Source organism: Cucurbita moschata, unplaced genomic scaffold (genome assembly GCF_002738365.1).
Source record: "Cucurbita moschata cultivar Rifu unplaced genomic scaffold, Cmos_1.0 Cmo_Scf00047, whole genome shotgun sequence".
NCBI lineage: Eukaryota > Viridiplantae > Streptophyta > Magnoliopsida > Cucurbitales > Cucurbitaceae > Cucurbita > Cucurbita moschata.
This window is the reverse complement of record NW_019268563.1, coordinates 1,055,232-1,069,077: the sequence shown is the minus strand read 5'-3', so window position 1 is coordinate 1,069,077 and position 13,846 is coordinate 1,055,232. Positions and strand designations below refer to the sequence as shown.

The 13,846-nt window shown below is 35.1% G+C and overlaps 1 protein-coding gene across 1 annotated transcript; it reads right to left on the bottom strand.

Annotated features, from left to right (window-relative positions):
- Positions 1-2,224: 2,224 nt before the first annotated feature.
- LOC111434887 (probable WRKY transcription factor 51) lies at positions 2,225-6,363 on the bottom strand. Its single transcript, XM_023072214.1, has 3 exons — positions 6,075-6,363; positions 5,836-5,982; positions 2,225-2,610 (listed from the first exon to the last, which is right to left on the bottom strand). The coding sequence occupies exons 1-3, from the start codon at positions 6,326-6,328 to the stop codon at positions 2,442-2,444; spliced, it is 570 nt and encodes a 189-aa protein (XP_022927982.1). The 5' UTR covers positions 6,329-6,363; the 3' UTR covers positions 2,225-2,441.
- Positions 6,364-13,846: the final 7,483 nt, after the last annotated feature.

Sequence of the window (13,846 nt, the reverse complement as noted above, 5' to 3'; positions counted from 1 at the left end):
CAAACTTTCTGATAATCCTCGCAAAGAATGATCATACATCATAGAACATCATAAACTAGTTCTATAGTTATCTGAACTTCTGAAAAATCGAGTCAGGTTTATGATTAGGGGCTAGTTGTCGAACCACTAATCATCTCCATATAACTGCACGAAAATCACATGCATGAATAAGTAATCCTAAGTTTCAGGTTCAACCAACTCTAAGATACAACTGTGGACCCTTTTCACTTGTGATAGGTTCACTAAAGGAAAACTTCTTAATAACTCTCATAGAGTAAGATCATAGATCATAAGACATTATAAGTCTCTATTGTTATCCATATCTTTGACAATCGAATCGGGTTTACGGTTCGAGGTTAGTTGGCGAATCCCCATATAACTACATAATAATCACACGTGTGAGCAGAGACATAACGTTTTCAATTTCGCTCGACTCAAACTTATAACATTTAACCGATTGAAAAAGGTCCTACATTGAAAAAAATTATGAGAACGGTCAAAATCGAAGTGAAAATTAGGGTTGAAATGAGCAAACCATGTGAATCGAGCCAAACCGATCATCCTCACCTTTGTTCAGCTCCTTCTCACTCGATTTTGTTCAACAGCTTTTGCACCACCACCGTCCAATTCTTTTGGTATTCTCTAAAAAGATGTAAAGAATAATAAACAAGGAAAAATTATTCGTGTGGAATCCATACAAATTTACCATACATAACTCCTGTAAAAATAAATGAAAATTTTCCCGGGCATGAAAATAAAGTAGGTGACAGGATAAGGGTAGAGAAGCCTTCCACGTCTCCGACAAAAAATTAAAATGTAGTTACTCCCATTTAATAAATAGGATGCATTAAATAGAATCAATTACATATTTCTTACCCGTGTTCTAATTTTTTAGTTTTTAAATTCACTTACACGTGTTTTACATTTACTGTTATATCGGGAGTTACTCTACGTATTGCTTGGTGTAAAATAGATAGTGGAGCGCCAAGTCTCCCAAACGCTCTTCCATGTTATGGGGAGTCAATTCGAGCAAACGTCCAACCCTACACTCATAGAATGTTTAAGGGAAAGGACAAGCCCAAATCTGAGTCTCGTGTTTCAAAGGGTCTCGTTCCGTTCATATGTCACTTATTTGTAGCACGGTTTTTCTATCTTTTAGATAAGTAAGACAAGCGCTTCATTACGTTTGAATCTAATTTCGAGAACTCGGTAAAACAACTTTGTTCATTCCCCTCGTAGACGCTCATTAATCTTTCATTCTTTAATAATTTTACTTCTAAGGTTTTCATTAATCTTTCATTCTTTAATAATATACTGTGCATGTTGTATCTCACGAGCATCGGTTACTTCCCCTATGTACGGACGCGGACACTATGATATGATACGCGCTCATTTTCTTTCCGTTGATTTCCTGCAACGTGACCGTGCGCTAGCCCATAGTCAAGCCTATGGAGTACGTAGGTTACACCATAAACCATGTTGCACGTGATTGCATTTCTCGACCCTAAAAGTGAAGACACTTATTTAATATTTTTAAATATTTAACCTACGTTTAAATCTTTTTCAAATAAAAACGAGGACCTTCATGTACGGATGATGACGTTAGCTAAGGAGGCGAGGCCATGAAATCAAGTCTCGGTATTTAGATTTCTACATTTCACTTACAGTCTTTATGTTATGGTAGATCAATATCATTTAATTTCTGAACTTTATAAAAGATGATGTTTTTCCTGCTTTCAACTATGCTATTTTTATGATAGCGTTATTATGTTTCAAAGAAATTTATGAACATTTAAGTCTATGACAATGCTTCGCACGTAATAGTCAACCCATATAGTAGCGGTCTTATTTTAAAAGAAAAAGTATGGTCATTACAATACAAGTCGGACCAACATCAAGCTTCAAACAAGATCCATGCATTCCTACGCTAACCTTTGAAGCTTCCAAATTTTGAACAAGATGGAGCTAACCTTCGTTTGAACGAGATCAATTCGAACAAGCTTCCAAATTTTGACCTGATGAACCGAAGCCCGAAAAAGCTCGACGTACCATGCTAAAGGTGAAATGCTAATCTTAACATGCTTCTTACAAGTATACACGCCTATATAGGATACGTCTTTTAAGTTGCTTTAAAAGTATTTTTAAGTGCAACAAAACGTCGTTCAAAATCCAGCTTCTTACAAGCTCCTATCCTTAAAGTCTTTGTATATAAATAGCGGGAAAATGAAAAACAAAAAGAACTTTCACGTCTAGATTATTTATCTATGCAAAAATTATACAAAATACAAAATTGAACCATATACACAGAAATAAAAACAGACCATCTCGTAATTTAGGGTATGTTCGAGTTGACTTTCTAAGTGTCCTAAAAAGTGTTTTTAAGCACTTAGAAAATGAATCCGACCCTTAAATTTGGACAAGTAAAGGACGAGTAGGGTGAGCTAAGTGGAAGTAGAGGTAAGGGATGGAATTTGATTGTAATACACAACAAAGGGGCTCTCATGGTTGTGGATACCCTCGTAAGTAGTAATCACATAGCTAGCATCCTCTCTGTCTCTTTCCACCTTCTTCTTCACATTGCATCCCTCACTTGAACATTTATAGTAATTTCTGTACCAAAACCATACCCTTGTCAATAATAATGTATAAAAAAATGACCCGTTAATAGTTGCAATATTATCATGGACTTTTCATAAACGTTTCAAAACTATCACTGGAATAGAAATCTTTCGGGATCTGAACTAATTTGGCGATGAGGGTGATCCAAAATTTTGTTCTAGGTCACTATCATACAACGTGGAGGTGAGATAGTACATACTAGATTTGATCTTCTTTCTTAAGAATCTCAAATGAGGGAACCCTAAAATAATCGTCGGACTTCAACTACTAGTCATGTCGATCCATACCTTATTTTCTCTATGTTTTTTTGATAGTTCAGTTTGTCTCTTAATAGAGTCATTCAATAACATGTTTTGTTACTCTTTTCCATTACTTAGAAAAAGTGAGTACTAGTTCAAGTACAAGATACTATCACGTAACGACCCAGATCCACCACTAGCAAATATTGTCCTCTTTGGGTTTTTCCTTTCGGGCTTCCTCTCAAGGGTTTTAAAACGCGTCTGCTAGGGGAAGGTTTCATAAAAGGGTGTTTTGTTCTCCTCCCCAACCAATGTGGGATATCACAATCCACTCCCTTTGGGGCCCAGCATCATCGCTAGCACTCTTTCCTTCTTCCAATCGATGTGGGACCGCCACCAAATCCACCCCCCTTCAAGACCCAACGTTCTTACTGGCACACTGCTTCATGTCTACCCCCTTCGGGGAACAGCAAGAAGGCTGACACATTGTCCTGTGTCTGGCTCTGATACCATTTGTAACAGCCCAGATCAACTGCTAGCAGATATTGTCCTCTTTGGGCTTTTCCTTTTGGGCTTCCCCTCAAGGTTTTAAAATGCGTTTGTTAGGGGAAGGTTTCCACACCCTTATAAAGGGTGTTTTGTTCTCCTCCCCAACTAATGTGGGACATCAGATATCATTACCGTCTAAAAATTTAGACATCTAACTCGTAATCATAACGACCTAACTGCAAGAGCAGAGCTCTACCAACTGAGTTACATCCCTCGAGTTTAGTGAGATCTCCATGAAGGTATCACACATGCTTATCTTATTTTATTTTTTCCCTTCATAGCTATAGCTAGGGCTTAACTTAAATAAAAAAAACTTTTCCCGTGAAGTATACAATTGATCCTGATCTAAATCCTAAACTTGAAGTATTATACCACTGAAAGAGTACGTGTATGAACTAACCCCATATTCAAATGAAGAAAGGCCCTAAACCTAAAAAATTGATATAGTGTTAGGTCCCACATCGGTTAGAGAGGGAAACGAAACATTCTTTATAAGGGTGTGGAAACCTCTCCCTAATAGACACGTTTTAAAACCATTAGAATGATGGAGATACGTAACAGGTCAAAGAGACAATATCTGCTAGCGGTGAGGTTGGACTGCTACATATAACTATTACTAACCAGAAGATTTAACATCCTTCTCTAGAGGCTAAGATGCAACATCATTTTCAGAAGCCTCTATTCATTCTACCATATGTTGGGTAGCTCTTTGTTAATTGTTCGTAAAAAACACGTGACTGAAGAAGACAAAACATGCTAAAATGACACATATCGAAGTAAAAGAACATGTCTCGTATCCTTATATAAATTAAATTAATATGGAAGAAAAAGGTTGAAAATTATATTTTATTTCAATTATGCTCATGTGGAACCCTATAAAGTAATTTGGCTACTCAATACACAAACATACAAGATCCCAAAGCGATAAGAATGAAAGTTGGACCCACTAAACTCCAAAAAAGTAAAACAAAAAATAAAAAATTAGACCAAAAAAAAAATATATATATAAATATATATATAGAATTTTTTCATTATTGACAAATTATATAAGGACCGATCTAAATTTTATAGGGATAATTGACTGAGTCACTCGAGCAACCTAAATAAAGTTCACAACTCAATTCAGTTGGATTGTATGGTCGGATTATTCTTAATGTATCACTAAAATTGATTACAGACTTAAATATTCTTAATTTTCATAATAACTTTAATAGTTAGGTGAGTAGAGTCCACTGGTAACTCTATTTTTGAGTTGACTAGATAAAAAAAATGACTACTAGCAAACCGACCTGAATTTTTCGATTTTTCATAAACTCAACCGAACCCAAATCGAAAAAATCTGATCCAATCTAATTTTTATTGTTTGGATTGGATAGTCTAGATTGGTCGGGTTCTAGGATCATATAAACATTTTTATTTAAAAAGTCAAAAAAATATATATAAGATAAGAACCACGTGTACAAGCTTAAACGAGGTTGAAATATTTTACGAGCCTACAATAAAATAACCCGTAATCCAACGACCCAATTGAACCAATGGAATCGAAGATTTGAAAAGCTTATAAATATTCTTTTTTTTTAAAAAAAATTAAATAAATAAAAAGTTGACTGCTTTGTTTTTTTGTCCCAAGTCTACTCTGCCTCCAAAACTAAATATGAATCACACACCATATATATATTATCTAAAACTTTATTGAGTTATACATTGACTACTCAAGCCGCCTCCAATATGTCTATTCCTCCTGAATAAGACACCTAAAATTGCATACCCGTACCAACGTGAACAAAACTCAACGATTAATATATTTCAACCGACATGTCTACCGTTCATTTGCTTATAGCTTTATACCTCAATTAATAGTTAAGTCGTCAACGTAACATGTATTGTAGATAAGTATCATATTTTTAAAAACAACCCGACAACTCAACTCAACCCTGTTGGGTTATGAACTTGTTTAGGTTACTCGAATCATCAATCCGACCAACTTTAATCTGAGTTGGTCAAGCTGGTCGTCCCTAATCCAAACAAGCATAACTCAACAATCAACCAGACATGTATTGTAGATAAATCAAACATCTTAAACATCCTGGCAACCCAACTCAACTTAATTGAGTTATGAACTCTATTCGAGTTACTCGAGTCACTAATACGACCAACTTGAATTTGAGTTGGTTGCCCCTAATCCAAACAAGTATAACTCAACAATTAACGAGACATGTATTGTAGATAAGTATGATAGCTTAAAAAACATCCCGACAACCCCAACTCAACCCAGTTGAGTTATGAACTTTATTCGGGTTACTCAAGTCACCAATCCGATCAACTCGAAATTTCGAGTTAGTTAATCTTAATCCAAACAAGCATAACTCAACAATTAACGTAGTTCGTTCATCTGATTATATCAATCAAAACGCTAATTTGAATTTACCTCGGATTCGGGCTGTTCTTGACGGACTTTTTCCCATATTTCCTCCACTTATAGCCATCATCCATAATCTCTTGCTCCGATTTGGTTCTGAATGCAACCCTACACCCCATCTCCCCCTTCCTCTTCCTCTCACCATTTTTGCTTCTTCTGCAAAACCCACAAACAAAAAGAAAAAAAACCCTTTAATTGAAGCTCGAACGAGTTTGAATTTAGAGGTTCGAATCGATTAAGCCACTTGCATGGATGGCGACGGCTCCGATGAAACCACGAAGCTAGATCCGCTGTCCACTGCCACACTACTACCGCCACTGTCCACGCCGGTGATCTTCTCCGAAGACGAGGAGGCGAGTTGGTCAACGTAGCTATCGTCATCGCCGACGAGGAAATTGGAGAGATCGAAGTCGAAGAAGGAAGCGGGGTCGAGAATTGGGGAGAATTGCGTGAAATTAGGGTTAGGGTTAGGGTTTGGATCTTCATAAGGGAAGCTCGCCATTGCTGTGAAAACAAGCAGCTGGTTTGTAAGGAATGGTTGAGTTTTTATAATATTAATTTATTTTTTTTTAATAAATATTTTCTCTCTTTCAAAGCAGCTTCCTCCTGGATGAAGATGCTTTGAAAGTTCTTCACTGGGACACGTGGCGGATTTCTAGTGAGTGTGATGACGTCATCATGATGACGTATGGTGCACACTTTAGTGTACTTCTAGGGACCACTTTCCTTAATTTAGGAAATTATTTTACTTTTTTATATATTAAATTACAATTTTTGAATTCGTCCGATTTATTATTATTATTATTTTTAATTTCTTTTCCGTCCGGTTACGAATTCGTACCAATTATTTTAGTATTGTAAGACTTTGACACGTCACATTAATTTAGGATTTTTTTTTTTTAAGCATAAAACTTTAAATTATTTTAATTTTGAAGAAAAATGAGGAAATTAGAGTTTACTTAATTTTGAAATGGAATCAATAATGTTTTGTACGAGTTATGTGACTAATTATTAAGGGTGTTCGTGAGTTGGATTGGGTCGCTACAACATGCATGACGAGACTGTTAACTGCAAAAACATTCCTTTCAGGGTTGCTCCCTCTTGTGTCTCCTTGGTTCGCGTTAGACTGTTAGGGCTAACCCTATTAGTTTAGTTTATTGTTAGGTGATAGAGTTTGCTACTTATTTATAGCTTAGTCAATGGTTACATAGTAAAATTATATATGGTAAATGACATATAAAGTAAATTGTCATAATTAGTAAATAGTTATGTATAGTAAGAAGCTATATGCGATAAAACTTATATAGGGTAGACAGTTATATGCAGTAGATGATTATATCTGGTAACACTATATATAATAAGCTAAACCATATATATATCGCTCAGGTAGAGCTTTGAAAATGTACTTTTCTATTTTCTCTATGTTCTCTATGTTCTCTCTTGCTGTACATATTTGCACCATCAATACAAAACCTTTAGCCAATATTCTTTTTGCATTTTCTCTATCATATTCTTTATGTTCATCTAGATTGAGTGTGTACGTTGTTGTGCGAACCTAACAACTGGTACTAGAGGCAAGTTCACGATCTGTGAAGATGGAAAACTTAAAGATTGGAATTGAGAAGTTTGATGGATCCAATTTCGGTTTCTGAAAAATGCAGATTGAACATTACCTGTATCAAAAAGGTCTTCACGAACCCTTATTGGGGTGATGTCGGATACCATGACCACGGAGCAGTGGAAGCTCAAGGATCGACAAGCCTTAGAGCTGATCCGGTTGACGCTATCCAAAAACGTGGCATTCAACATCATCAAGGAGAAGACAACATCAAATCTGAAGAAGGCGCGGTCGAATATGTACGAAAAATCGTCGGCTATGAACAAGGTGTATTCGATGTGGAGATTGTTCAGTCTACAGATGTTTGAAGGTGAATCTGTTGTTGATCATATAAATGAATTCAATATGATCGTAAGTCAAATGAGTTCGGTGGAAATTAATTTCGAGTATGAAATTAAAGCATTGATTTTGATGTCATCTTTACCCGAGTCGTGGGATATTGTTGTTGTCGCAATCAGCAGTTCCCTAGGATTTGATAAACTGAAGTTTGATGAAATTCGATATGTAGTTCTCACCGAAAGTATTCGCAAACGAGAAATGGAAATTCATCAGGTAATGCTCTCAGTGTTGACCAACGGGGAAGAAGTAAACCGAATGGCCCCAACAAAAGGCAATCAAAATTAAAAAAATCGAGAAAAATCTCCAAATAGACCAAACGTAACGTGTTGAAATTGTGGAGAAAAATGTCACTTTCGAACAGATTGTACAAGACCAAAGAGGAAGCAGAATCACAAATCTAGAGATGATGATTTTATAAATTCAGCAGAAGATATGAGGGATGCTATAATCCTCAGTGTGGACAGTTTGATTGATTCCTGGATTTCGGATTCTGGTGCATCTTTTCATTCGTCTCCAAATAAAGAGTTGTTCCGGAATTTCAAGTCTGGAAATTTCGAGAAGGTGTATCTTGCTGACAACAAAAATTTGGAGATTAAAGAAAAAGGAGATGTATGCATAAAAACTCCGGCAGGAAATCAGTGGACATTAAAGGATATCAGATATACTCCTAGTCTCAAGAAGAACCTGATCTCTATTAGTCAGTTGGACAGCACAAGTTATGCAACAGAGTTAGAAAAGAGTTTGTGGAAGATTATGAAGGGTGCTATGGTGGTAGCACGTGGCACAAAATCTTGAACTTTATACACCACCGTAGGGTGTATGAACAGAGCTGCTGTTGCTGAGAGTGCTTCAAATTCAAGTCTATGACACAATAGACTTGGACATATGAGCGTGAAAGGAATAAAGATGTTGGCTGCGAAAAGAGTTTTAGAAGGTCTGAAATCTGTTGATGTGGGTCGTTGTGAGAACTGTGTTATGAGCAAGCACAAACGAGTTAGCTTCACAAGGACTGCCAGAGAATTAAAGAAAGTACGATTGGAAATGGTTCATACAGATGTGGAGCATGGTTCCAAGACCACGAAGCAAGTGGAAGTTAAGCTTGAGTTGCAGGGAAACTCACCTAGTGATGTTGTAGCAAATACTCAAGAAACTCTTGAGACTGTTGCAGAGGAACCAACGGTAGAGCAAGTGACATCTGAACCGGTGCTGAAAAAATCATCCAGTACTATCAGAGTATCATATATGTATGTACCTTCGTTACACTATCTGTTGTTGATGAAAGGGAACCAGAGTCCTTTGATGAGGCCCTATAGTTGGAGGATACAACCAAGCGGGAGCAAGCCATGGATGATGGGATGTTTAGGCTTAAAAAATGAGTTGTACTGAGGCTGAGTACGTGGCAATAGCTGAAGCTAGAAGGGAGACGATATGGATAATTGATTATCTAGAAGAATTGGGCAAGAAGCAACACGAAAAGATTCTTTATAGAGATAGTCAGAGTGTCATACAGTTGGTCAAAAACTCGGTCTATCATTTAAAGATAAAACACAGAAGGCGATACCATTTCACTTGCAGGTTAGTGGAAGATGGTGATGTGTTTTGAGAAGATAGAGGGTGCAAAGAGTCCAGCAAACATGTTCGATAAAATGTGTTGATGTTAGAATATTGAGGTTGTGCAAAGACTCAATTGGTATGTTGCAGTGAAGATGCTCATGATCGTTTGAGAATGAAATTCTTTGTTGACTAGATCAGTTTCCAAGTGGGAGAATTGTTAGATTATGGAGTCGGCTACTTATTTATAATTTAGTCAATGGTTATACTAGTAAAACTATATATGGTAAATGACATATAAAGTAAATTGTCATAAATAGTAAATAGTTATGTACAGTAAAAAAACTATATCTGCTCTATATGGTAGAGAGTTACATATATAGTAGATGTTAAAGTTATATATATGGTAGAGAGTTACCTATATAGTAGATGTTAAAGTTATATATAGTAAGTTGAACCATATATATATCCCCTCAGTCAGAGATTTGAAAATGTACTTTTCTATATTCTCTGTATTCTCTCTTACCGTACATATATGTAGTCATCAGCTCAAAAATCGAACTTGAATCCAAACCTCAGCATTGGTAAATTGAGCATCCAAACTATAGGCTCGAAACTAAACCACGCTAGGCTTAGATGCCCAGCAACCTACAATAGTGGCCCAACAACTATCGACTCGTTCTGCATCTCCAGCACATGTAGACACCTCGACCCAGCAACCCTAGGCTCGTTCCACCTCTGGCCCACAAACGCGCCTCATGCCTCTAATATGCAACCCATTCACCTTCTTCAGGCTCGCCTTGACTCGACTTGGTGGCTCCCCAATGACTAAGGAAGCTTATTCAACTTGGATTAGAACTTTAAACAACTTGGATTAGAACTTTAAACCCTTTACCCACCATTTTAGACAATTCTAAAGCTATTTTTTACGTTCATAAATTGTGATAGTTTGGCTGCATGACTACAGTGATAGTGAAACCGAATTGTGAGACTTAGAGTTATATGAATAGGTTCATGTACAGTTTAACTTACATGGTATATAATTATACTTTTCACGACACAGTTCGTTGACTTTTGTTATAATAAAATATGTTTTGTTTCATTAACTTTTGGTTTTTATTCAAAACTTCCTATCATTCATAAATGATCTCGAAAAGTTAGTCATTACATAATTTAATGCCTAAAGTTATATTTATTTACGATTCAACCGTGTCTCGTAAACAAAGTAAAACCCTAAAAGCCATAATATTCTATTATGATTTTACCAAAGTAGTAGAACTTGGGTAAATATATAATTTAATTTAATTCTACACATATAATAAACTTTTTTTTTTTTTTTTTTTTTTGTAAATAATAATAATAAATTGGGTTATTTTTATATGGTGGGGAGCAATGTGGCCCCCACCATAATTCTAAGCTGATTTCTTTATCAGTGGAGAATGGTGACTAGATTAACAAAATAAAATCCTTTGAGGATCATTCATTTGACTATTTTTTTTTTTTAATATAAATTTGTGAATACTTGACTACCCCTAATTTTAAAATATAATAATATTATAATAAAATAATGAAAAATAGTACCTTACTAGTCGACCCAAACGCGTTTTTCACTTTAAGATTGATTGTGAGATTTCACATGGGTTGGAGAGAGGAACAATTTTTTTTTTAAAAGGAGTGTAGAAATCTCTTATTAGTAGACGCGTTTTAAAATCGTAAGGCTGACGATAATACGTAATGGGTCAAATCCGACAATATCTGCTGGTAGTGAGTTTGGGCTGTTACAAATGGTATTAGAGCCAGACACCGAACGGTGTGCCAGCAAGGACATTGAGCCCCAAGGGCGTGGCCTTTGAGATCCTACATGGTTAGAGAGGGAAACGAGATATCAAAACCAGACATTGGACAATGTGCTAGTAAGGACTCTGACTCCTAAGGGTGTGGATTGTGAAATCCCTCATCGACTAGAGAGGAGAATGAAACTTTCTTTATTAAGAGTGTAGAAACCTCTCCTTAGTAAATTTGTTTTAAAATCGTGAGGCTGACGACGATACGTAACGGGCCAAAGCAGACAAAATCTATTAGCGGTGAACTTGTGCTATTACTCTGATACACTTGTTCTCGAGCACACTCATCTTCTTAGATCAATCTTCGTTTGTTGATCTTCTTCGATCAAATCCAGTACTAAAATTTAAAAATAAATTATGTTTTAGTTTTTTTTTTGTTATAAAACTTTAATCTTAATTTGTCACGATTATATTTATCTAGAACGCGTTATCTGTTTGAAAAGTACGATGTGACGGTATCCATAGCTTACCTTCTGTATCACGGAATTTGAAATTATTTTTAATTTTTAATTATAATGTATTACACCACGTCCTTATCCTTGCAATCATCCTCTTTTAATGTTATTATAATAAAATACAAAATAAATTTAATAAAGGTTGGAGTCAAAATCAAGGCTGGGTCAAGGTCAAGGTCATGATAAATTTAAAAAAAAGTACATAATAAATTAATAATAATAATAATCAGTATATTTTAACCTAAGGTGGGATAAAATTGAAGATAAGGGACTAAAATATATACTAATAATTTAAAATAAATTTTCCTTTGAGTTGGAGTTGAATACATAAAATAATTAATAAAAATTAATTTATATCTCTGTCATAATTGTAATAAATCTTATAATTTCACGTGAGGTAAAATCTTTGACAAAATTCAATACATTCAACCCGACAACCCGAACTAACCCAACTCGAACTATAAGGGTTGGATTAACTTTTTGGGTTGGTTTGGGTTCATTTTTTCTGAACCCAAACTGACTCGATTTGGTTTCAGTTTCATGAGACAAAATTCTCGTGTTGACCTGGGTCAAATAAAAAAATATAAAATATACTAAGAAGTTTACACTAATGATGGATTTGCCAGAGTGGTGCTTTGTCCAAACTTAAAAAATTTAAGAGAATAAAAAATTAGTTAAATTGAGGGAAGTAATTCTAAATTCTAATATATTTATTATCTATTTGTTGCAACATTATTATATCTCAAATTATATACAGGCTAATTTTTAAAAAATAATTTTTTTTTTAACAACTCGAACCCAACTCGAACATTTATGTCATAAAATCTCGTAATTAATTATTTTATTTTAATAAAAAAATGTGATGATTTTATTTGTAATTTAATATTATTCGAATAATCCAGTATTATTAGTGTAGTTTTAAACAATATATAGTTAGCATGTGAGAGGATCATGTTGAAGTAATAACTTAAAAGAGTCCACAGTACAAGGATAAGGTTGAGTGGCTTATGCTAATAACACTATTGATACGATCCTCTTTATAATTGTTACAAATGATTTGATCCAAATCGTTCAAATAGAGGATGTGAGTGGTGTGCGCTTAACTTAACTACGAAATATTTGATCTATTATAAATATGTTAATTTAAAAGATTAATATTTCACGTGATGATCATATGTGACTCGATATTGATCCAGAGTGGTTTATGAACTTTTGCCTGTGAGGGCGGGTCTTTTGATTTACATGGATAAGAACAACTTTTATAGTCGATTCAATATGTCTACCATTTTGGTGACTTGACCCGATAAGGACTTGGAAACATAATCCTTCGAAAAAGTAGATGAGTAGTTCTCTTAAGTTCAGATTTCTAGATTAAAACTTCAATAATTGAACCTCAACTTCTCACTCGCCTCAAAGAGACTTAATTTGTGGTTATATCATAAACAAAGTGTTCATAGAGAATAAGTGATACTTAAAAGTGAAAAATATAATTACGAGGGTAAAACAGACATGTCATTTTTATGTGAAAACATTCATTTTAAATAGTTGATAAACAAAGTCATGGATTTACACGTTAAAAATAAAATCCTTAAATGCATCCAAAAACATATAAGACACGAGAATAAATAATATAACAAAAAACTAGAAAACAAAACATTGCCCTGGCCTAACCTAGGACTATCAAATAATATGAAATGCAACTACCCAGACACCGGTTTCATGGTCTTCATGCATCGCCTCCGTCATCTGTACATGGGTGCCTTGCCTTTACTTGAAATGTAAGAGTAGCATGTGCCTTGAGTATTTTAAGAAATACTCAGTATGTGATCCCACTATGGAGGTCATGAAATGCAAACACATGCAATATGGTGAAACCTATCATTTAGAACATCATTATATTCTTTCCGGCGACTTTTAAGTTTGGGTTAAATTAGATGTGTAGTACTTCTCTACACACGGCCCACACGTGTGAATGTGGACCCACCAAACAGGCTCACATACCCTTTGGGCCTATTAGTCGAGCTAGCACTCACTGACGGATTATTGTTAGACACCTGGAGAGACTAGCAGTTGTCATATCATCATGGATAACATAATTTTCATAATCAATCTCATAGTGTATGCATCTGTATTCATCGTAATGGGAATGTAGTAACAACCGTTAACAAAATAATAATAATAATAAATAAAAGATGATGTTATGCTTTGTATGC

Coding starts and splice junctions, on each gene's coding strand:
- LOC111434887 (XM_023072214.1), bottom strand. CDS start 6,328: ATGGCGAGCTTCCCTTATGAAGATCCAAACCCTAACCCTAACCCTAAT. Junction 5,983..6,074: donor TCGGAGCCGTCGCCATCCAT/GCAAGTGGCTTA, acceptor TGGGTTTTGCAG/AAGAAGCAAAAATGGTGAGA. Junction 2,611..5,835: donor AAGAACAGCCCGAATCCGAG/GTAAATTCAAAT, acceptor GTTTTGGTACAG/AAATTACTATAAATGTTCAA.